Genomic DNA, 25,130 nt, shown 5'->3' on the forward strand with positions numbered 1-25,130 from the left:
CACAGTGGAGGCCGTGGGCGCACCGGGACCTCACGCATTCACTCAAGGAACGCAAAGGAAAGCCGCTCTCCCAGCGGGGAGCCGAGCGCGCTCGTTCCCAACGACTTCGAGGGCGCTCAGGGGGCCCCTAGGGGCCCCAGCCGCCCGTCTGGGTCTGGCTCTGCTGGGGACTCTTGCCCCGGGGCCCCAGCGGCCCCTCTGCGTGGTCACCCACCTCGGCCCTCGGGCTCAGCCGGTTTGTCCGGAGCCTGCTCCAGGTGGCTCCGTCTACAGAAGGGGCCGGTGAGGGGACCAGGCCCGGCTGCGCCCCGCGCTGGGAACCGACCCGGCCTGGGGTCGCGGCGCGCGGAACGCCCCTCTCGGGAACTCGCTCCCGGCGCCAGGTCCCGCGGGGCCGCGGCGTCCACGCCTCCGCTCGCCGCTCTTCCTCCCGCTCGCATTCTCCTCCTCCTCCGCGCCTCCGACCCCTCCTCCTCCGCTGGGCCCTCCTCCCGCCGCCTCCCCACGCCCGCCGCCCGGCAGACGTCTGGGCAGCTCGGCGCAGCGCGGCAGCCGCTCCTCACCCGCCGCCCGGAGTCCCCGAGGCCAGGCGCGGGCGTCCCAGGCCGGACCCAGGCGGGACTCAGGCGCCCGCGTCTGCCCCGCGCACGGAGCCCGACGCCCTTCCGAACCGACCGCACAGTTGAGCGCGCAGCGGCAGCGATGCGACCCTCGGGGCCGGTCGGGCCCGCGCTCCTGGCGCTGCTGGCCGCGCTCCTGCAGGCGGGACAGGCGCTGGAGGAGAAGAGAGGTAAGGGCGCGACCCGCACCACACCGCGCCGCGGTCTTCCCGACTTCCGTGAGGACCCTCGGGCTGAAACCGCTCTGGACGTCTAGCTCCTGGGCTGCGCGAGTCGCACCAGGGGAGCTCCGGCGCCGAGCGCTGCCCAAGCTGCTCCATACCCGGCACGTGCGCCCCGCGCAGTCCGCGCACCCATGGGCGGTGCGTCCCACCCGCGGCCCTGGGAGTTTAGGTTGGATCCGGGAGCTGCGCGCACCTTCCGGGACTGGCGCTTCCCGAGCGCACCCTCCCCGCGCCGGCCCCACCCGGTCCCGGGCTGCAACCAGAGGCCCCGCGAGCCCTTCCCGCGTGAGGGGCTGCGGCCGGAGCGGGGGCTGGAGGACTCCTGTCGCCCACCACGCGAGGCTGCTGGGCCGGGACGGCGCGGGGAACTGGGGCTGGGGTCCTGTCCGGCACGCCCCTGGCGCGCAGTCCCCGCCCCGCGCCGAGCGGCCGGGTGCGGCCGGGCCAGGTGCTTGGCGGCGCGGCGAACCCGGCCCCCACCTGCGTGCTTGCTCCGCAGGACTGGCTGGGCGGCGGGTCTCGGCTCCGAGCCCGCCCTGCGCGTCCCCCACGGTTTTCTCAAAGTCCCAAGATTTTCTCCTTTTTGGCGTTTCCTTTTGCTTTCTGAAAAGTTTGATATTGGGCCAACCAAAATATTAAACTGTATCAAAACCAGGAAAGGATGCGGTCCGGGCCCCACGTGCGCGAAGGCCCCGCGGAGTGGGCCTCGCCGCGAGACGCCCGCCGCGGGAGGCCGCGTTGCACAATCCCCGGCTGGGCCGGCTTCCGAGAGAGTCAGGTCCCTGCTTGCCGTTGATGTCATCGGCCTCGGGTCTGGGCTCTGGCGCCGGGCGCGTCTGCGGGCCAGGGGTGCTGCGGCGGCCCCAAACTTCGCTGCAGGTGGGAATCACCTGGGACTGAAAAACGAAAATAGTAATAAACAACGAACTGGAAAAGAGGGGAGAGGGCGAGGGGAGGTTGAGGCGGGGGAGAGGAAGCGAGGACCACGTCCGGCTCCCGCTCACGGATACCCCGATTTAATTGGTGTGGGGTGAGAGCCGGCCTTGGGTTTTAACAGCTCGGGCAGGCTTGCGAGTCCTGGCGTGGAGGAAAGAAGGGCGAAGTGTCCAGAAGGCTCACCCGCTAGCCGTGGAGCTTCCCCCAATCTGCGCAGCTCTCGCAGAGCGCCGCGAAGGCAGGGCTTGGCCAAGGGGGCTCTGAGGCCCCCGGTGCGCGGCTCCGGTACACCGAGTGCTCAGTGCCTTCTCACCCCAGAAGTGCGCCCAGCTCCTAAGTGGGGCTGCCTCCCCGCTGCCGCCGTGGTGGGAGATTTGTTTCTTGTTTGCCCTGTGTTCGCCAGTGCTGTGGTGAGAAAGGGCGCGCACGCTCCGTTAACATGAGGCAGAGAGACTGGCGAGGATCTAATTACTAAAACTGCGAGGCATAATCTTCCTATAGAAGTTGTTAAGGACCCATGTCAATCACGTGCCAATTCCATTCCAGGAGAATTGGTGAGGGTTTTTTGGGTCTCAGCTAGGAAACCGGTATTGGCTGCCCTCAGATCTAACAACCAGACCTGGCTCCTGCGTCCTCACCTCCTTCCTCATTTTCCCGCCCTGCAGGAGAAGATCGATTTCCCCACCGCTCACAAGAGGCAGGGTCAGGGCTGAGACGCCACTGCCTTCTGCAGCCCAGGTGTGGGGAGCCAGGTCAGGTGTACGCGGCTGACTCACCTCACTTGCAGCACAGAGGAAAAGTACCAGGAACGGCTCATCAAGTTGGGCTCCCCTCCTGAGGCTGCAAACACACCCTGCTAACCAGTGGTCTGCTCTCCTCAGGGTTCCTCAGCCTGGTGGGGACAGCTCTGTCACCAAATCCCTGAGCCAAGCTTGCTAGGGGAGTTGAACAAGGCCTGGATCCTCGCTCCAGGGAAGGCACTGCTGAGGAGGAGGTCCTGGGGTGTTCCCAGGAGCTCAGGAATTCTCAGCCACAAGCTTCTTGTGGGGATGAGCCTGGCCACCCCTGGTTCAGTGGGCCTGGGCCGTGTTAAAGAGAAACCAAAGCAGAGGTGGTAGGGAATCCAAGACGAAGGATGGGATGCCCCGGCTGGCCTGGCAGCCGGCCTTGTCTTCTCACTCCAGCTGCGGGTGGAGGTGAACAGGTCACATCCAAGCGCCAAGCTTCTCGATCCCCTTTCTGAGTTCAGTATTTGTGAATTCAGTATTCACTGTGCGTGCCTGGTATCATGAGTTAAAAGGGAGGAGAGTTATGACAGCTACTGGAAATGGGATTCTGCAAGTCGCTAAATACTAGTAAATTTCCTTTTTACTCTTTCAGAGTCTTGTCTATCGCACAGACAGGCAGAAACCTGGTGATAGCTCCAGCCGGCTCTGAACAGTCATTTCTGGCTTCATGCATTTGGTTTCATAATCCATCGTTTTTCACAAACCTTTCTCTGGTGTTTGAAGAAGCCAGCTGCCAAAATCCATTGTGCTGCATGGTTGCGCTTGGTTCACGTGACAGCACTAACATGTTTGAGATGTTTTTAGAGGCGCTGTTAGCGAGGACGAAGGATTGGTCCTATTTAAAAAGAAAACACTCCGACTTTTGTCTGAGCTCCAGGACTCGGAGCTAGTGTTGCAGGCCTTTCTGGCAGGAGTGATGAGCCAGCTCTGAGATTTTAGGGCTCGATTGTGAGGGAGGGCTGAGGCAAAGTGGCTCTGGCAGGTGCCCCTGGTGCTGGCACAGGGCTGGGATCAGAAGCCTGGGTGCCCACCTGCATAATCCCCTGGCCCTTGCCACTGACGTGTTGACCGGTGTGTGTGTGCGCATGTTCTAATTCTGACTTAGAACCTCTGTCGTGATGTGCTTGTAGAAGTAAGTTTTGAGATGGGTTTTGAGAAAAGTTCAGAGTTTTAGGGTGTGACTCTCCATTGCATTGTTCCCAGGAAATGCAACCTAAAGCCTCAGGTCCACACCAAGCTGAGCCAGTTCCATTCTGTTTCCTTCTGTCACTCTGGACAGGTGTTACTTTAGTCAGGAGCTGTTTTGGTCTTGGTTAACTATTTCTGGTTTATTCTTGAACCAGCAGCACACAGAGAATAGAGTATAACTCTAAGCTTTGGTTGTTACATACCCCGTTTGGTGTCATAGTGTTTTCCCATACCTTCCTTCTCAGTTTTCCCTGAAAGCTTGCCTGTTCTGAGAAAATTCCAGCCCTTGGCTGCCCGCCTTCAAGCCCATAGGCACAGACCAGTTTGTGTGAACTTGGACAAGGATCTGGGCTTTGAGACTTAACCAAAGAACTGGTTTGACTGTAATTTTCCCTCTTGTAGAGTCGTTCTGCAAAGCTTCCATCTTAAACATTTAGAGAGATGCACCCAGTGTGGTTGTCTGGAAAGTGCCCTAAGCCAGCTGGGAAGGGTGGCTGGGCCCTGTGAGTGGTGGGGGTGTGCTTACCAAGCCCCTGTGAACTGAGCACGGCCTCCGAAGGCCCGGAAGGACAGTGTAAGTGTCTGGCAAGCTGACCAGCATCTGTGAGTTGCATATACTTAAATAACTTCTACTCCTACTGACTTCAGCAGCAGCTTTAGAGGGTGTGTGGGAAAGCAGTCGGGGGAGAGCGTCTCCCTCTGCTCCCAGTTACGTCCCACTCAGCTGGGTTCTCGGAGTCCCGCCGTCCTTTCCAGCTGTGCCTGTGACTGCTAATGAAAGGCCTGGCTGACAGCTCAGGGAGCTCATAGTTAGATGAGAATGCCTTGTACCTGGCCCCAAACACACCTGCAAGTGCGCACTTGGCCTGGTGGTAGTTAAGTGCCGTTGTTTATTCTTCAAGTTTAAGGACGAATATTGATGCCTGTTTTTCTTCATATTTTTGAACCATGATGAGCAGTTTTTACGCTGCATCTTTTTTTGAGATGTAGGGAGGAACTGGGTGCAGTACTTGCCCTAAGTATCCAGAAGTCTGTCAGCAGAAGCAAGAGCTCAGAATGAGAAGTGTGAATGGTAGCACAGGAGCTATGATAGCATTTTGCATGGGATAAAGTTGTCTTTGGAGATTAGTTATTGTTTTAAATATTTATTTGAAAGGCAGAGTTAGAGGGGGAGACAGATCAGAGGGATCTTCCATCTGCTGGTTCACTCCACAAATGGCCACAACAGCCAGAATTGGGCCAGAGCGAAACCAGTAGCCAAGAGCTTCTTCCAGGTCTCCCCAATGAGTGGAAGGGCCCAAGCAGTTGGGTCGTTGTCTGCGGTTTTCCCAGGCACATTAACAAGGAGCTGGATAGGAAGTGGAGTAGCCAAGACTTGAACCATATGGGATGCCAGTGCTGCAGATGGCAGCTTTACCCACCTTGCCACAGTGCAGGCCCCTAAATATTGTTTTATTTCTACCTGGAGAGGAGACCAGGTATAGCCTCACTTGAATGATTGTTTTCCCAGAGACCAGGTGAAGTGCAGGGGGAAGCAGGGTTCTCCCAAGCCCCAGGAACCCAGTGTGGCACTGGTGTGGCTCTGGTGACCCAGTGTGGCAGGAGAAAAGGGGTGAGTGTTGAGGCTGTGCACATGTCAGAGCTCCACTATCCTACCCATGTGAAGGAGGAGTCACTGTGGGCTTTTAAGGCAGGAACTGACTGCATGGTCTTGTGTTTTGGAAGCATGTTTCTGGCCACAGCATGGAGCATGGGTTGCTGTGGCAGCTGTGGAAACAGATCGGTGCCTACTGCAGTGACAGGGGGCGGGTATAAAATGTTAACTGGTACTACTGATTGACAGTTGAATGCAGTGAGCACAAGAGAGACTGAGTCGCAGGCAGACACACAGCCTCCAGATGTGGAAGCTTGGGCAGGGTCAGGGAAGCTGAGATCACAGGAAAGGGAAGGAAAGTGGAGTCCACTGTAAATTTAGCTTTTAGACGCACTGAGCTGGAAGTGTGCAGATGGGAATGTCCAGAAGGCAGTGGAAGATACAGGACCGGAGCCAGGGGAGCAGCATGGCCTTCGACTGTGGTCCTGTGAGGCTTTCCTTCGCAGTCGTTGCCTGTGAGCCTGGAGCAGCATGGCCTGGTGCAGCCTCCCATCTCCACCTGTCTCACACTCACTCTGTGAGGGTGTGGGGTTCCTGACTTCCTGACTTCTGTTGAGACTCCCCGACTGGCTTGCAGTTAGCAGCCACTGATAAATAACAAGATGTATGTGTATTTGAAATTGCAGTATTTGTATATTGATGCAAATCCTCAGATGGGTTCCCTGGTTCTTACATAAGTAGCATTGCTGAATTTTGTGGGGTCTTGTTTTTTGTTTTTTGTTTTTTTTTTGTTTTTTTTTGTTTTTTTTTGACAGGCAGGGTGGACAGTGAGAAAGAGAGAAAGGTCTTCCTTTTCCGTTGGTTCACCCCCCCAGTGGCCGTTGCGGCCGGCACACCACGCTGATCCGAAGCCAGGAGCCAGGAGCTTCTCCTGGTCTCCCATGTGGGTGCAGGGCCTAAGGACTCGGGCCATCCTCCACTGCACCACTGGGCCACAGCAGAGAGCTGGACTGGAAGAGGGGCAACCGGGACAAAATCCAGCGCCCTGACTGGGACTAGAACCCGGTATGCCTGCGCCACAGGCAGAGGATTAGCCTATTGAGCCATGGCACCGGCCTTGGTTTTGTTTTAAGCAGTGGAGGTGCTTCATCGCCTGAGGGACTTGGGGAGAGAGGATGCCTCCCAGACCTGCTGAGTCAGAGCCCCCCTAGGGGTCACTTTAGAAAGTTCATGGGAAAATGAAATTCAGTATAAGTTTATTTTGGTACAAAAATAGTTGAAATCAAGGATAACATTTTTTTAAAAAATAATTCTCACTTTCTGTGGACTCTTTGAAGAAACTTCACATCTGAATGCCCCCAGAAGTCCCGAGGAGCCTGGGCTGTGTATTATGTGGAGCCCTTACTTTGTTCTCAGAGCCTGGCTGCTTCTTCATCTCCTGAGCTGCTTTGGGGGTCCAGGAACAGGTTCATGTTTCCTGAGCAAATCAGTCCTTTAGAGTTCCCCTTTGTGGACAGCAGCAAGGGTTCCTAGGAACCTGAGAGAATGTGCATTACAGGACCCTACCCCATCCTCTGCATGAGAGGTGGGGGTGCATCCCACAGCCTGGGAGTGCCAGCCCTGCGGGAGACCCTGGACACAGCTGCCAGTGCCTAACCTGCACACAGGGTGGAAGCCAGAGGGGCAGGAGGGCTTTGCCTGCCCTGCAGGGACTCATGTGGGTGCTGGAGCTGCTTGCTGTAGGGCAGTACCTTCCACAAGATCCCCTGGGAGTCCAGGGGTACCTGTAAAAGGGACTTTCTAATTCCACCTCCATGAAGGGGCAGTTTTTCAGATGAATGTGTATCTGGGCCTCCAAGGTTTCTGCAGCTGTAAATGGACTAAGATGTAGAATTCCATGCTTTATTTTTCTAAATGACCATGTAGAAACTCACTATGTCAAAAGGTGCCCAAGAAGTGACACATTTTACATTAAAAAATAAAATGGGCCATCTTTTGTTAGAGTAACAACCAGCTGTGAATGATTGAAGTACAATCCAGATTATAGTTCAGAGCCTTAACTTTCTACCCAACAGATTGATTTTTTGATAAAACTTGTTGTAAGCAAAATGACCACTTCATGTCCTTTATTTAACTCCTGCTGTAGACAGCAAAGAGAGAAAAGAAAGTGTAGAATTCCAGACACGATGAATACATTCGGAATCACACTAAACTGAGAAAATGCCGTTCTAATCAATGGAGCCACTAGAAGACACATCTCTTTCCTGAATCAGTGTTCAGAATGGTACAGAATTACATGTGTGTTTGCAGAGATCATCTGCCTACAAATAGATTTGTAACAAGGACACAATGTGGCTGCTGGGGTTACTTTGTGTACATACACCTTTGCCTGAAAGGAAAGACAGGAGTAAGGACCAGAGTTTACCTTGCAGTTGTTTTAATAGCATTTATGAAGGATTTCATCTTAAAAGCAGAACTATGACCCAAGGCAGTTTTTCTGCTATGCCATGCAGGCTGGCAGGCAGTAGGTGACATATTCATTGCTTTAGCAGGTGCATTGCCTTTGCTGACCCCTTTCTTTTACTTCAGGTTTTGGGTAAAATTAATACATTGCACATAGTCTGTGACACAACAGACAGTTATATGTGAAAAAGCTGCATGATTTAGTTTTTTGTCTGTTCTCATGAATTCTTCATTATTTTTGTGGCTGGAATAAGATCATTTATTGAATTTTTTTCAGGTCCTCAAAGTGGGGCAAGTGTATCCTGAGATTTTCTCATCACGGTTATAGGACCTTAGAAAGTTTTTCAAAATGTTTCGTAAATCTCAAAAATCTGTGGGTTTTATTATTATTACTATTGTTATTATTATTATTATCATACTTGCAAATATGGAATACCTGAAAGCTGTAAGGACATTTAATTACAGTGGTTTTACTTCACTTACACAGTTGTCTCCTAGTTAATTTTTATACCATTAGTCATTACAAGAAAGATAAACTGTTTTTAGTTCATTCTAATACTCACTTGCAAGACCAAATGGCTCTAACTAGAGCTTACTTTTTTACTGGTGTATTTTTTAATATAGTATTAGAAAATAAAACAGAACCCCTGATTGCACCCAATTTTGATTAAGTTTAAATGGAAGAAAAGAAGAGGTCATTGGAGATTATTCTTTGTTTTAAGGAATGGTTTGAAGGGGCTTTTAAAAACGACCTATTCCACAACTTTGTCTTGGCTTTGATTTGCTCCGAAGTTAATAGAGAATTAGAAACTTTGCCCTGATACTTATGGATTTCTTTCTCTGACATTTTTGGATTCTGTGACAGACCTTAGGCATGAAACATGTTTGTCAGTCAGTGTAATGTCTTTCTGGCTCTTTTTTGTAACCTTGTATGAATTCTTCTTGAGAGACAGAACAGTTTTGACAAATGACTACAAATGAAAAACTTTGGCAAATGTCTGTAAGAATATACTATATAATTTTTGCAAGCCAGAAAGTGTCATAGACATCCGGTGTTCGTGATACTTTTAATGCAAGTGTGCATATAAATGTATTGTTCCCTGAAAAGTGTTGTTGCTGCAGTTTTTTCTCAGTACCTGGCATCAGGTGTTTTTTTTCCATATAATTTGTTGGTAGTTATAGTGGAAGAGAAAGCAGATTGGAATTTACCTTCCAAGCTTCAACTTCCATAAAATGTCAGAACTAGGTGATTCCACAACTCCTTTAAGAACTGAAAACATCTGCAAAATTAAAAGCAAATCTAAATGTATGCAAGATTGTATTTGAACATGTTGATAATAAGTGTGCCGTCCGTGTAATTTAGATAGTAAAGCACTGATGTCATAATCATAATAACACTTTGCATTTGTACAGCACTTTACAATTTGCACAATGCCTTAACACGCACCTCTCTGAGCCTCTGTCACCCCCCTCACCCCACCCTGGCCCCATTGGGGTAATTACCCACATTGGAAGGTGAGGCTCAGCATGGTTCTACAGTTGGCCCAGAACCCCTGAGTGAGTAGACTTTCAGGGGCCAGGCTGTTCTCCTGCAAGCCCCCGAGCGTTTGCCTTACTACCCAGGAGCCCGCATTGGCCTTAAAACTGTTGACACGTCCATCGCTGTTAGTCCTGTGTATGAACCCAATGGCTGAGTGGCACAAACTGTCCTTTGAGATGTCAGTTGTACGTCCATGGCTTTGGTCAGTGCCAACCTTTCTCCCTGGCTTTTTGTGCATTTCTAGGTATTTTCTGTGTGTTTCTGCAGTTTTTATTCCTTTCCCACTTTTCCTCTTGTATTTTTTTAAAGACTTATTTATGTACTTGAAAGGCAGAATTACAAAGAGGCAGAGGGAGAAGTCTTCCATCTGCTGGTTCATTCCCCAAATGGCCACAATGGCCAGAGCTGGGCTGATCCAAAGCCAGAAGCCAGGAGCTTCGTCTGGGCCTCCCACATGGGTGCAGGAACCCAAGGACTTAGGCCACCTTCTACTGCTTTCCCAGGCCATAGCAGAGAGCTGGATCAGAAGTGGAGCAGCTGGGACTCGAACTGGCGCCTATATGGGATGCTGGCACTGCAGGCAGCGGCTTTACCCACTACACCACAGCACTGGCCCTGTGAGGTAATTTTTGGAGTTTTCTCTTCTGCGCATGTTATAACTGCCCATTTCATAAGATATGGGGCCCCTCAAAGACATTTCCTGCAGAAATTAGAAGCACAACTTTTTAGTGTGGCGTCTTTAGCTTCTACAAGTTTGCCAGACCTATAAATACTTGAAGGAAGAATGCGGGGAGACAGCAACTTGACTGAGCAGTTGGGTCAGTTAGCAATGCCTATGGCAAAATGTGGTAATTCACTTGCAGAGATCTGTCGGAATCATTTCTGTGATTTAAATGAAAGCACACACTTAAGCTTATTAGGGTGTGAAGTACCTATTATGAAAAGAGAGCAAGTTAACAAGCATGTGGGCTTCCACTGTTGTTCATTGTCCGTAGTTTATCCCATTTATAAGAAGCCGTTCTGGCTGGGTCCCTCTTGCAGGCGCTGACATTTAAGGACAGACTGTCCCACCTGTGGGGCTGTTGGTCTGGAGCAGCTTTGCTGGGCGCGTGGACTGCTGGGGGACTGCGAGGGGCCCCTGCGTGGCCGTGCTTTTCCCTTCCAACAAGAACTTGCCAGGGCAGGGCCCCTTCCTGCCGGTCGAGGGAGCGTTTTCTGTTATTGTTTATTCAGAGCAGAGTGGAAACTTTTCAATGCACCAGCAGAAATTCCCCCAAAGCAGTTTATATTTCACGATTATAAAGTAAAATAGAAAAAAGTCCCAGAAGTCGGCTGTGTCCTGCAGCCTTAGAACTATCTCTTTGGGAGCACACGCTGACGTTCAAGTTGGAGCAGCTGCAGCGCAGTGACTAAGTGAACCCTCTGGTCAGCAGGGCACTGAGTCCAGGGCGGCTCGGCAGTCGGGCCTCTGGGTCTTGCACAAGGCAGTTGGGCAAAAGCTGTGCCACTTCACCTTCAGTCAGCCCAAGTCCTCCAGTCAGGGCAGAGCAGTTGGGCAGCTGGCACTGTGTGAAAACACCAGCAGTCAGACGTGCAGCTAGGGTGCTCCCTTCACGTCTGCCTCTAGAGAATCCTTATTAAATGGAAGCCCAGTGCGGTGCTGGGTTTTGGGGAGAGGCAGCTGAGTGGGAGAAGCCTCTGATGCGTGGTTGTTTGAGCCCTTCTTTCTTCACAGCGTGATCTAGATCTGAAGTCCTGGTGGGAAAATCTATGCTGTTGACTGCCTGGGCAATGTCTGCTAAGTATTCCTGAAGTTGCTCAGCTGCAAAAAAAAGCAGGACGTTCCACTGAGAGCTGGAGCAATCAATGGTGGTGCACGCGAGGCCTGGGCCCTGCTGACGCAGCTGCGTTCTCTGCAGTGCTCAGGGTTCATTTTCTTCATTCGCTTCTTGGAGAAGGGAAGAGTGGGGTTCCTTGGGCTTCGTATTGGGAAGGGGTTTGGCATTTTTCCCCTCCCAGGCCTGCGTTGGTGGTTAGGAAGCCTGAGGCAACATAGGTGTGCTCAGTGCCTGTTCCTAGCTCATAGGCTTGGGCTTTTACAAGGTTAATTTTAATTAAAAGAGAACCTCTAGGTCTCACATAATGTGGTGACAGTAGACCCAGCCTTGTGATGGTCACCTGTCCTGTCACAGCATGCTCTACAGAGCCTAGAAAAGCCCCAGTGTAGCTCAAGAGCAGGCTCCGGACTGGCAGGTGACAATTAATTAATATCCAGTGATTCTGAGATGACGCTTCCTATGTGCCGACCAGGAGGCGCCGTCCTTGGAGATGGAGAGCAATTAAGTCATTAAGTCCTTAGCCTCCCCTGGCAGAGAGTGAGCCTCGAAGGAGGAAAAGCGTGTCTGGAGACAAGTCTCCTTTCCCAGGCGTTTGCACAGAGGTCCCGTGCACACCTCCTTCTGCCCCTGGCGATGTGTGGCAGGCAGAACCCTGCAGGGCCCAGATGGGCCTGGCATCGTGGGGATGTGAACTGTGACATCAGCAGCCAGCTGTGGTCATGTGTGCACATCCCTGCTCCCTGACTGCCTATGGTGTTTGTGGTGGGTTTTGGGCAGCAGATGCTTCTGGTCAGTTTTCAGTTATGCACGCCTTCCAGAGGTGTGGTTGGCACTCCTAAAGTGTCTGTATCCATTTGTGTTTTTCTGCTGTGAAACAGAGCATCTGTTAACAGCAGAAAGGATGCCATTCACTCGACAGGAAGGGGGGCCCAGAGGCTCTCCCTTAGCCAGGACTTCCTGACGTTCCCGGGGCTCAGCAAGCCAGGTTGCACAGGGAGCCACCTGGGCAGGTGCTCAGAGCTCTTGGAATCATGGGGCTCTTAACACAAAGTTCCCTGCTCCTAGGTAGACATTTGACAACTCCCTCTGGCTGCACGTACACCCAAAATGATCATCTCTATGCCCGCTTTTCCTGATCTGAAAGTTATTATAAGTGGCTAAAGAATGCATTGGATCCGTGATTCAAGCAGCCTTCACTGATACAGAATGCGTGAGGTTTTTTCTAGCTGAGGCCATAATAACTTTTTAAGTCTCCTGTCTATTTGATGTTAATTTTTTTGTAAATAGGGAAAATGATGTGCATATAGGACTAAAGTTTGAATATACAAAACAAATATTAAATATAAATGCACAAAACAATAAGTATAACTAAAAGCTTCTAGACCCGTAGCTGGTACTTTTTTTATGTGTGTGATAAAGTTATTTATCAGCTTTGCTCCCTACTCACAGGGAGGTGCTGTGTGCAACAGATGGGGACCTTGCATTTCCTGAGTTTGAAAGGGACTCCTCCTCTGTTGGGGGAGTTGGATAACCACCTGAGCCTCAATTTATCACCTGTAGGGTGGGGGCAGCCATGGTACCTGCCACACAGGGCTGCACAGGGTACACGGGGTCTCTGTGTGGAAGCTGAGTACGTCGTGTGCATGTGTGGTGCTGTGGCTGTTGTGGGCGCTGGGTTTGCACGTGACCTTCAGCACTCCCTGTAGCCAAATCCCTGCTGTGGAAGAGGAGCCTGGGGCTCCGCAGTGTCACCTTCCTGAGCCAAGGCTGTCCAGTGGGTCTGCCCAGGTGTTTCTCGTGGTTCCTGTGCTGAGGCTCTGTGTTGATCATCCCCTTCCCAACCCAGGGTGTGGCACACACCCGCCTCCTGGGGGTCTTGCTCTCCCTAAGGAGTGGGTTTGGCTGTTTGCTGTGTGGCTGGTTCTGGAAAATTCTCCTCTGTCATGGTACCACCCTGACAGTTTATTCCTGTGCTGTTCTCACATTAGGGCTTGGAGGACAGCTGCTGGGACAGCCCCGTTTCTCTGGCGCACCCTTCCTCCTTGCCCACTACCAAGGCAGACCTGCAGTGACGTGCATTTCGCTTTGTGCACACTCCCTGAGAGTCCGGCCTTCAGGGGGCCGTGCCTGCCTCCATGTCTGGACCACTCCCAGGGAGAGAGAGAGAGAAAGAGAGAGACATCCAGCCTCAGGCTGCCCCAGGCGGGGAAGGTGGCCATGTACTTCCCTTTCCTGTACTGATTGACCTGGAGAAACCTGAGCTTTTGGATCACTCTGTGTGCAATGAGGCCAGCTTTGGGCCACTTGGTGCCCAAGCTGGGCTGCTCTTTCTACCTGAGCTGATCCTCAGACCTCAGAGGTCTCCTGTCTCCTGCTCCCCTTCATCCTCAGAAGGAGGCCTGCAGTGCTCCCTGGGGTCTAACCATGAGCCAGTTATCTGCCTGTTTACTGTTGTTTTCTAGACCTTAACCTGGTGATGAATTAACACTTGCTGAAGATTTGCTGTTTCCTTCCAGCAGCATATCAAAGTTATTCTAGTCGTTTCGAATCTGTGAGTAAAAATAAATGGCTTTGCTGCAAGAAACACCAAAAATGGAAAAGCGAACAGTTCGAAGCTGATAATTTATCTCACAGACATTGCTGGTGGCATGGTTGCTTTAAACAGCAGGAAGACTTGTGAGACGCATGATTTACAAACGGGCTGAAGGGCAGTCTAACCTCTGTGCCGGTTTCTCCCGCCCCTGAGAATTTTGAAGTGACAAGGAACGTACTTGGTGGTGTTTGTTGCATTTGAAAACCCGCAGGCCAGAAGGGAAGTGGCCGATGAGCCTAACAAATGCTTTGGCAGGCAGAGCATTTTATTTTCTTGGAATACTAACTTTATGATAAGCATTTTTTCATGTTAAGGAAAGGAGGAAAAGATGTATGGTTAGGAAGGAAAGATTAAGGAAGTTAATTGTTGCACATTCTGCAGATGTTTTTTAGCATTAATATAGTCACTTTCAAAGCAAATTTTATTTGTTTGAATTTCATGTTATGATTTTATTTTTACACAACAATGTTTTAATTTAATATAGAAGTTATGGCTCTTTAAGATAGTGTGGTTCTCAGAAAGTCATACTAAAACAGAACAGAATGCTGACCACCGTGTGTAAATAGAAACAGTGGTTTGCTGTGATAGCAACAGCTTCTGGTTTTTAGCTTTTTATTTTTAAAGATTTATAGATTCACAGGAAGTTCCAGAAAATCCATAGGGAGGTCCCGTGCCCTTTTCCTCAGCCTCCCTGATGGTCGCATCTTAGTAGCAAGTTCTGTGTGCTCATTTTCACACCTCTGTCAGCGCTCATTCACCTAAGCCAGCGGCCACTGTGCTATGATGGCAAATGGTCACAGCCTTTCAGAATGATACTTGGAAGTTAATTTTTTAAGTTAAATTTTTAGGTCTTTAATGCTTGGAAGCCATGAAGTCATGAGGAGGAAAAGAGAATGAGAGAAGGGGGCTGTTGAGAGAGAGAGAGAGAGAGAGAGAGAGAGAGAGAGATGAGTCATTGGATAAATCAAGCCCTGTGGTGGCTTTTGGATTAATTTACACGTGCTGAGGTGTTTTTTTTTTTTTAAGATTTATTTATTTCTTTGAAAGGCAGAGTTACAGAGAAGCAGAGGCAGGGAGAGAGAAAGAGGTCCTCCGTCCATTGGTTCACTCCCCAGATGGCTGCAACAGCCAGGCTGGACCAATCCGAAGCCAGGAGCCAGGAGCTTCTTCCAGGTTTCCCACGCAGGTGCAGGGGCCCAAGGACTTGGACCATCTTTCAGTGCTTTCCCAGGCAATAGCAGAGAGCTGGATCAGAAGTGGAGAAGCTGGGACCAGAACCGGCACCCACATGGGATGCCGGCACTACACATGGCGGCTTCACCCGCCACGCCACAGTACCAGCCCCTGTGCTGAATTGTTCTACTGCTCAAATCACAAGTGGGGAGAGTGTGAACCATGTTATCATCCTGCTTGTATTTTCATCTGATCTGTTTTGCTCTCTTTATTTTAGGAATAGGTATGCTAGGTGAGGGTCTTTGGAAACTGATGATGCTGTGTTTGGGACTGAGGTATGTGCAGATAGATGTTTTCATTTTTTGAGCTATGATTTCTGATTTGTACACTTTTGTAAATATAAGTTATACTGTAATAAAAATTGTATTCATATGTGCATATGTATGTGTATGTCATGTATGTGTGTATGTATGGTGTGTGTATATATTATGTCTGTGTGTATATATACATGGCATGCATGTATGTGTGTGGTTGTATGATATGTATATGTACATGTATGTATACATGGTGTGTATGCATATGATATACAGGGTATGTATATGTATATATGGTATGTATAGTGTGTATGTGTATATATATGATGTGTGTGGATGTATATGTGTGTGGCATGTATGTATGTATTTTGTACACATGTACATGTGTATATATGTATATATGGTATGCATGCATGTATAGGAATGTATGGTATGAATGTGTATATATGATACGCATTCACATGTATGTAGGTATGTATGTGTATATATGGTCATGCATGCATTTGTATGTGATTGAATGGAATTCATGTGTATATATGCATGTACAGTGTGTGTATATGGTATGTATACACAAATCTGTATGTGTATATAGGCATGCATGTTGTATATGTGTAGTATATATGAATGTATGTATATAGCATATATGGTATGTATGTGTGTATATGGTGTGCATTGTGCATATGTATGGTGCGTGTGTGTATGCATACATATAGCATGCATGCATATGCATGTGCATATATGATATGCATGTGTATGTATGGTGTGTGTGTGTGTGTGTGGTATGTATGCATGTATATGTATACATGGTATCCCTTTACTCAGATACTTGCTGGAGAAGACAGAAAACCTACAGGGCAACCCCAGATTTGATGACAAAGTTTTAGACTTCCTAGCCAAAGCAAGACACCTGTGCTATCTTCAGTATAAATAGCTAAGATCTCTTAAACTGTGACACTCCTTTTGTTACTGCAGCTTCCTCTTCAGGGTGGTTGGTAGACAGCCAGCTACCAGTTTTGTGAGAATCTGCACGCTCCTCACTTCGGAGCTGTAGCCATGAACTCAATTTCAATTTCAGGTTGAATTTCCATTCTCCAAAATACTTGGGACCAGAAGTATTTCAGATTTTGGAGTTTTTCAGATTTCAGTTATTTCCAAAGGTCTTACCAACTGAGCATCCCTGACTCCAAAATCCAGAATCTGAGATGCGATAAAATCCAAGGTCTGCTAGCACTGCAGTTTCAGGCTTCACAGCTCCAACTTGGGATGCAGATGTGGACTCTACCCAGGAGGCTGTTGAGCAGCATTGTCAAAGTGCTCCAGGTATTTCCCCAGGGGGACTAGAATTTTATAAGGTACGACAGTTTTGTTTAGTCATTTTAAGGATGATCTAAATTCTTTTGAACTTGTGTGCAGACTGAACCTCCAGTCATGTGTGTGTGTGTGAGTATGGTAAACCTCAGCTTATAATGACAGAATTTTATTGATTGAATGGCAGTGACAGAGAGAGCAAGCTTTCATCTGGTGCTCACTCCCCTGATGCCTGCAACAGCCGGGACTAGATCAGGCCAAAGGCAGGAACTTGGAACTTAGTCTGGGTCTCCCACGTGGGAGGCAGGGACCCAAGTACTTGAGCCATCACCGCGGCCTTCCAGGGTCTGCATTAGCAGGAAGCTGGATTGGAAGCAGAGGCAAGGCTTGAACCAGGCAGTCTCGTATGAGAAGCCAGTGTCTTAAGCAGCAGCTTAACCTGCTGCACCACAATGCCTGCCCAAACACTATTTTAAATAGTTGCTTATATCTGAAATTCTAAGGAGAAAGGAAATCTGTGGTTCTACGTAAGCATATGTTTCCATGCGTGCCTTTCTCTTAGGTGGCACCTTGTGGCGTCCATTGCTGGAAACCCCTTGTCTGCAACATTTGTCTCCATTTGGGCTGTTCTAACAAGGAGATAGGCTTTGCACCAGCTCTGTAAGAATACGCAGAAGTCTGTGCCTGACATTTTTGTAGCTTAAAACCTACCTTCTGAGGTCAGTGCTTCTCAAACTGGGGCCCAGGAAAGTGTCTTCTGTAAGAAGAGGCCGTCCGGGCTGGCACCGCGGCTCACTAGGCTAATCCTCCGCCTTGCGGCGCCGGCACACCGGGTTCTAGTCCTGGTCGGGGCTCCGGATTCTGTCCCGGTTGCCCCTCTTCCAGGCCAGCTCTCTGCTGTGGCCAGGGAGTGCAGTGGAGGATGGCCCAAGTGCTTGGGCCCTGCACCCCATGGGAGACCAGGAGAAGCACCTGGCTCCTGCCATCGGATCAGCGCGCTGCGCCGGCCACAGCATGCCAGCTGCGGCGGCCATTGGAGGGTGAACCAACGGCAAAGGAAGACCTTTTTCTCTGTCTCTCTCTCTCACTGTCCACTCTGCCTGTCAAAAAATTAAAAAAAAAAAAAAAAGAAGAAGAAGAAGAAGAGCCCGTCCATCTTTAAATCTGAGTGAGCCCCTGCAGGAGAACCTGCACCTCACGGTGGGAGCCATGGGACCTCACTAAGTCCAAAAGCGAAAACAGTAAACAGCAAAGGGTCTGAAGTTCTGAGTCCTTTAGGGGAACCTGGCGGGGGAGTGAGGCAAGAGCACAGTGTGGATGGGTGGCTGGGAGAGTGCTGGGAAAGGGGGCTGCCCGGGAGGCCTTTGAGAGGGGCAGCCAGGCTGGAGAGCCCCTTCCTCTGTGTGCTGTATACAGAGACTGCTGTATACATGGACTGCCATGTATATGGACTGCTGTATACAGCAGCCAGCTGGAGAGCCCCTCCCTTCTCTGTGCTGTATACAGAGACTGCTGTATACATGGTTCTACTGTATGCATGGGACTGCTGTATACACATGACTGCTGTATACCTATCCTACATGCCTTCAGAGCAACACTGATCCTGAGACCCATAGTCAAAGTCAAGTAGAATTCAGGGACAGGAGTAAGGAAAGGGTGGGGCTGGAGGATCTGGTGACGGTAAGTGTCCTCTGTTGTCACAGGAACATTGTTTTGAGAGAAGCTTTGGGAGATGGAAGTGGGTAGATTAGACTTTCATCATTTCAAGGCTGGTTGGAATATCACGAAGTAATGTTTAAAAGCGCTTTTCTAAACTCTTCTGCATTTCTTCACTGGGTTACTAAGTAACTGAACAGATTTGCTGTGTTTCTCTACTTGTGAAATGTGTTTTGGAACTGCTGTGTTTTTGTGACAAATGCCTTTTCCCAGCAGATCTCAGGTTAGCATTAACGGGGCAGTGGATGTTTATCGGATCTGTTTACAGGCAAGAGACATTTTTACCTCTGTGTGTGCTTCGTGCTGTTAACTAGGCAAGAGGTCACTGGGACATTTGAATTCCACCCTAACCTTCAAGAATCACCAGGTGCAGGGTGCTGCAGCTACAGTAGATGCTTGCTGTTATCTAGGAGTGAAGTTGGCCCTGCGAGAAGTCTGGGCATTCGTGTTTGCCAGTCTCCACGATGTCCAAGATAGAAACCTTGATGCGGCATGACGGGTTCCCCCCACGTCCAAAATCACTCTGGATCTGGGGGGTGGGATCGATTTCCCTCCCGCATCTCTCTCCCTCCCTTTTCCTTTCTCATCCCCCTGCCCCCAGCCTTTCCTGCTGAAATAACTACATAAAACGCTTTAAAAACCAGTCTGCACGTTTACAACAGTCGAGGCCTCTTAGTAACAACGCCAATGTGAGTTCAGTCATTGGTGGTGGGTGGGAGTTGGGTAGGAAAACGCCGCGTGTGCCTGAGGCACGATCCCCTGGGCGCTGCCTGCAGGAGCTGGACGTAGGTGAGTTATAATCCCAACGCGGACGTGCATCAGCGCATAAAGGCAGGGAAGGAGGAAAGCACGGGGCTGAAGCCGGTGGATGGTTAGAGCAAAGCCACCCCCGAGCAAGCTTTCTCACCGGCCGCCCCTCCCTGCAGCCGCGGCAGGAAGGAAGACAGCCTCCTCCACAGGATGGCACCAGTCTTGTCAGAAAATACTTGGGTGGGTGTGGCAAGTGTTTCCTTACTCGTTTTACTTTCAGAGAATTCATCTTTACAGTATGTTGCTTAAAAGTTTCTTCAGGAAGTAATGGTTAGGTTAAAATTGAGTGACTGTCAGGAAAAGCACATCTTAACTGTGAGTAATCACAAACCCCTCTTCAGTTCCTTTGAGTTTTCAGAGGGATCGATTTTGCATGGAACACAACAAAATATTTCTAAGTGCGTGATCAAAGGTTGTCGCCATGACACTCCTCAATGTTGTATCAGAGTAAGTGTGATTTACCTTGGACGTGACTCAAGACTCAGTGAAGGGGGAGCCTGCCCTGTGCACGTGTGGTGGGGTCGGGTATTAGGTGAGCTTCCGTGGTGGTGGAAGCAGAAGCACATCCTGTCCCCCTGCCCAGGCTGGCCCTGGCGTGAGCACCAGGCAGTGAACAAGCAGCTGCTCAGTGAGATTAAACTTCAAGGACAGGGAAATCCTGGCTCCCAGGTCTGACTCCTGCAGTTTCCCACGTTCAGTGGTGCGAGGTTTCCAGATTTCTCCTCGTTTCTGTGAGCGTGGTTGTGGTTGTGGCCTCCTCACAAGAGGACTGTGGAGGGTGTGTGAGGAGGTTGGAATGGGGAAGGCTTGGAGTCATCAGCAAGCGGGCATGCAGTACCAGGAATGAGGGAGGTTTCTCAACAGAACGCCCACAAGGCATGCACGGTGTGACGAATGGCTTTTCCTCATTCCTCTGTGGAAATGCAAGTTAGCGCTGTCAGTGACTTTGTCGGGAAGTAGAGGCAATCTGTGAATTTCCTTTTGTTTTTAAAATAGAATAATCACATTTAAATGTGTCACATATTGTGATAAAGTGGCATCCTTAAAAATACACAACATAGTGGCCTCTGTTGTGGCACAGCTGGCTAAACTGCTTCCTGCAGCGCCAGCATCCCATATGAGCAGCGGTTTGAGTCCCGCCTGCCCCACTTCCGATCCAGCTCCCTGCTGATGTGCCTGGGAAAGCCACAGAAGATGGCCCAAGTACTAGCACCCTTGCCACCCACATGGGAGACATGAATGGAGTTTCAGGCTCCTGACTTCAGCCTGGCCCAGGCCTACCTCTTGAAGTCATTTGAGGAATGAACCAGCAGATGGAAGATTCTCTCTCTCTCTCCATTCCTTTGTAACTGTTTCTTTCAAGTAAGTCAGTCTTTGAAAATCAAACACAAAGCACAGCCCTGTAGTTCAGATCATGCAGCTCCTTCCCAGGAAGAGCCAAAGCTGCCTCCTGCTCTGCTGGACCTGGTCTTGTGGGCTGAGACAGCTACAAGTGTTTGGGGGGCACAACACGGGGCAGAGCAGGTGACTTTTAGAAGTGGAGCGAAAGTTGAAATACAAAATTGGATTTGTTTTTTCCTCTTGAACTCTTGTGTCAAAAATACAGTAATTTCTTGAGCTTTTGAGTCATTTGTGCTTATAACACAAAGAGTATCTGGCATATAGCAGGTGGACAGCAAATCCAGGCATCCTCACAAAGGTTACAAAAAGTGTGCATTACAAAGAAAACCAGGGATTCTAAAAAATTTACTCTAAAATTCACATCACCCCCCCACCTTTTTTTTTATTTGAAAGGCAGAATTACAGACAGAAGAAGAGACACAGAAAGGTCTTCCTTCTGCTGGTTCACTCCCCAGATGGCTACAAAGACCAGACCTGGGCTGATCCAAAGCCAGGAGCCAGGAGCTTCTTCCAGGTCTCCCACGTGGGTTCAGGGGTCCAAGCACTTGGGCCATCTTCCACTGCTTTCCCAGGCCATAGCAGAGAGATGGATGAGAAGTAGAGCACCCGGGACATGAACCAGCACCCATATGGGATGCTGGCACTGGGGGTGGAGGCTTAGCCTACTATGCCACAGTGCCAGCCCACAAAATGCACATATTTTAATTCTGTTTTTCTGTGAACTTTTAGGAGCACCTTTGTGTTTGTTGAGTGAATAAATGAGCGCAGAAGCTGGTTTACCTCTCATTTACCAATGCTTCACAGAGCTGCTAGGGCCGCCATGCAGGAAGGCTGTGTTCTGGTCCTGTGGCTTGGTGGTCCTGTGCGTCACTTGGCTGAGGACTTGCAGCCTCTTCGCCCAGATCCTGGCTTTTGGGAGTGAATGGGAGGAGAAGAATGAACATCCAGGCAAACGTGAGTCCAGATTGCTCTCTGACATTGTGCCCAGCTAGGGGAGGATTATTCTAATGGGAGCCTGCCTGCAGCAGCGAGGCAAACGCCCGCCGTCTGCTGTCCTGCTGGAGGCTCAGCCTTAGGGCCGTGGGAGTCGGTGGAAAGACAGGCCTTCTCTGAGTGCTTCCTGCGTCCGAGTGCTCCAGCCCTGTTCTGTGCATACGTGATGGTATTAAAGTCTGGAAAAACTCTGCATGATTTCAAAATTTTCTGTGCCTAAACAACCTTATCTTTCAACTCCATCATCCAGAGATGTCTTGAATCCCCTTACCTGTACTGAGAGGAGACGTGTCCACAGTCAGCCGCGTCTCAGTCCCGCTTTTCCTGTGCCCCACCTCCCCACTTTGAAGCCTATTTGTTTTTCAGAAGCCAGACTCCTGAAACTCCTGCAACAGATCCAGGAGCTCCCTCAGGGCGGAGGTGGGGCTGCTGGTGGCCTTGGGCTTTCCCCGGGGTGGAGACACTGGAGGGAGGGCGCCCCTGGCTGGGCAGGTCAGCTGTCCAGAGGGTGAAATCCTGGGTGGGAGAAACAGAATGGCCTCAATTCTCAGCAGGGGGCATCCCTGCTCCCTCCCCTGTGTCCTGCCCCCTCTCCCCCCTGATCTCTGAAAATAGATCCTTCAGCACTGTAGGGATGCGGTTTTGATGAAGACGTTATCTCAGCTCGAGGATTCTTAGGAGATGTTTGTGTTTCTCGGTTGGGGAACATGCAACCCGGTGCACATTCTTGAGGGTGGACTTTGCATTTTGCCATTCAGCGTACGTTTTGCTTGTTGAAGGAAGAGCCCTGCTTTGGAGTTGCAGCCTGATGTAAGCATAGGGTGGATGCCGGCTGTCCCTCCCCTGCCCTTTGGGGCTGGCATCTAAGTGCAGGTTGGGAGCCTGAGGACTCACCTGTCAAGACACCCTGCGGCCTGGGCGTCTTTTGACCTCCACTCAAAATTCCCAGTTGAATTTTCATCGGAGCTGCCCTCACTCCATGCGTGTGTTCTGTTCCCAGTATTTTCAGAAAGCAATGACAAAACTCTGGTTTCATCAGAGAGTTGGGTTTACACTACTTGCCCTCCACCAGCGACACAGGTGGACCCCGGCCCCTGCTCCTGGGGAGCACAGGGAGCTCCTGCCAGGTGGCCTTGCACACCTCCAGTCCTGGCCAGAGCCTGGCCTGGCCCCGTCACGGAGAGAAATGTGGATTATGTAATTGTCTGCTGGCTGCTCAGGGTCACAGTGGAAACACAAAGGCTGCCCCACAGGAGCTCTCACCCACCTCGGGGGCCAGGCCTGCTCTGTTCCTGCCCAGTGCGCCTCGTCCTGGGCACCTGGTCAGCGTCCTCCCCCCAGGTGATTCATGGGAGCTCACCAGGTCTCACCTAATCTGTTTCCAGTAACCTGGCTTTATTCACAGTGGCTGGACCTCGTTCTCAAGGCCGGGTGGTGCTGGCTGCTTCTCTCCCTAAGGAAGCTTCCGTCTTCCCCAGCTTATAAGACACACGGTTCCTTCCTGTCTCGGGGAATGCTTTCTGTGTCTGAATAGTAGCTGAGTGTGAAGGTGGCTCAGGGAGAAAGGTGGGCCTTGGTGCCCCCATCTCCTCAGAAGTTCAGAGGTGCCCAGGGTACCTGGCATTGTGGCTTTGCTCCCTCAATCCACTCTGCCTGCCTCTCAGATTCTCTCCAGGAAGGGACCAGAGCCCAACCTGCAGCACAACCCTGCAGTGACCTTGGGCAACCTTGAGCAAGCTTCTCTGAATTCCAGCCCCAAATTCCTCCCTTTGGTGTGTGCAGCACCGAGTTGAGGTGCCTGGAAAACCCTACTTGAGAACCAAAAACCACTTTGAAGATGGCAAAAAAAGCCATGTTTGCCCAGACAGGAGTGGTGTGGGTCCAGGTCTGGACAGAGCCTAGCTCCTCTGGTGCCCCCTGTGGGATGGGGTTCAGAGGAGGGAGTTGCTGAGGCTGAGTCAGGAATCCTGAGCTCCAAGATTATGGGTAGGGCACTGCTGCTCCCTACAGTGGGTATCCCATCTGCAGAACAGCTCAGCTCCAGGCACTGGGGAGTGCCCTGGCCTGGGCTGTGCATCCCTGTGGCTTCCTTGCGGCACTCCCGGGTTCCAGCCTCTGCTGCACTCACGGGCCCTGCACACTGCTGGTGCAGGTACACTAGGCAGGGGTGCGCCTGAGCAACACACCCTGGCCGTGCCATTCCCTGTTCCCTGCCTGCCCCACTATATCTGTGTGCCCTCGGGGTCCCTGCAGCCCTACCTGGCTTAGCCTGTCCCAGCGTTGACTCCATATGGGCATCTCCCAGGAGCTTGAGAAGCCTCACCCTGAGCCCACCCCTGCGGTCTTGCTGGGATTGGTCTGGGATGGGGCCTGCAAAGCGCTCTACATGGCAGCGCGTAGCTGGGATTATACGCCACACTCTGACACGGAAACCTGGTCGTGCTGCACTGGGGCAGCTCTGTTCATTCAAAACTGAATGCGTGGGGTTCAGGGCACATGTGTGCATGAATATAGGTGCCCTCCCTGAGCTGGCTGGCTGTCATCTGGCTTCACCAGGGTCAGTGTCGGTTCCTGTGAACTTGGAGCCTCTGTGAGGCTGTCTACCCTCCTGCTCGAGGTTGGCCCGGTGAGTGTTGGCCGGACCTGCCTGGGGGGTTGCGTGGTGGTGACTCTGGGAGCCTCCATGTCCTTGCCAGCTTAGTCGGACCTCAGCCTTGCTTCCTGCTCTGAGCTGGTGTTTGCCCTCAAACCAATGACTCTGAAGCAGGTTAAAGAGAGTATTAGATCCCAGGCTGTCGGGGGCAGTGGGACTTGGAGCAGTTCTCATGGTTTGAGAGTAAGGGAAAAGCCACGAGCAGCCCTGGCGTCCATGCTTCTGTGCAGGACGGCACCTGGGATCTCTGGGAGTGGGTCAACCATGTCAATGGCAGCACCTGCCAGTGCCATTTATAGGGTTTCTAAGAATAGTCCGTTTTGACCTAGAGTTCTGACCTAAAGATTTTGTTTCCCCTGCTTTTAAATCAGGATCTATTTTTTTTTCCTCAGAAGTGTGCTCCTTGCCCTCTGCGCAGACCTGCCTGGACCTGTACTTGTGGCAGGATTTTGCCTCACCGGCTGTGTCTCTGCAGTCCACGTGTCACTGCAGTCCTGTGTGGCTTTTGCTCTAGAGCAGCTCCCGACAGCGCGGCAGCCTCCAGATCCTGGAAAATGCCGTTTCAGGGTTCACCTGTAGGCCACAGTCCACGAGTTTCCTTCGTGCATGTGTCTCTCAGCCATCTTATGGAAAATTGTCAGAGTTTAGTGTGGAAATAATTTTCTTGAAGGCAATATTTGTTGAGTGACGGACGGAATGAAAAACACCGATTGCATAAGTGTGAAAAAGAGCTGAGTGTTTTATTTGGACGTGAGCTCAGTGCGAGCCAGCAACAGTGCGGCCTGGTGTTGCAGTGGCTGCATTCGAGCTGTGCCCTAGATTCAGGGATTGTTCAGACCATGCCCTGTGCTGGTCGGGACGTGTGTGGAATAGAACATGGATCTGGGCACATTTGTAAGTGCTCACGGTGAGCTGGAGTGTGTGCAGTGAGTGTAGACAAGGGGGCAGAGAGTGAGAGGACATGCAGAGGACAGCAGG

At 50.8% G+C, this 25,130-nt stretch overlaps 1 protein-coding gene across 4 annotated transcripts in view; it reads left to right on the forward strand.

The window, feature by feature from the left end:
- The first annotated feature begins 508 nt into the window (after window positions 1–508).
- Window positions 509–25,130, forward strand: part of EGFR (epidermal growth factor receptor) — a 139,215-nt gene continuing 114,593 nt past the window's right edge. For 3 of the 4 annotated variants that reach the window (XM_008261843.4, XM_008261844.4, XM_070058425.1), the window contains exon 1: window positions 509–790. In XM_008261843.4, coding sequence (XP_008260065.3) covers window positions 703–790 — 88 coding nt within the window. In that variant the 5' untranslated portion in view covers window positions 509–702. Of the gene's footprint in view, window positions 791–9,956; window positions 9,976–25,130 lie in introns of those variants that run through there. The other variant, XM_051853133.2, reaches the window with a different exon arrangement.

The sequence above is a fragment of the Oryctolagus cuniculus genome, chromosome 16 (genome assembly GCF_964237555.1).
Source record: "Oryctolagus cuniculus chromosome 16, mOryCun1.1, whole genome shotgun sequence".
Taxonomy (NCBI): Eukaryota; Metazoa; Chordata; class Mammalia; order Lagomorpha; family Leporidae; genus Oryctolagus; species Oryctolagus cuniculus.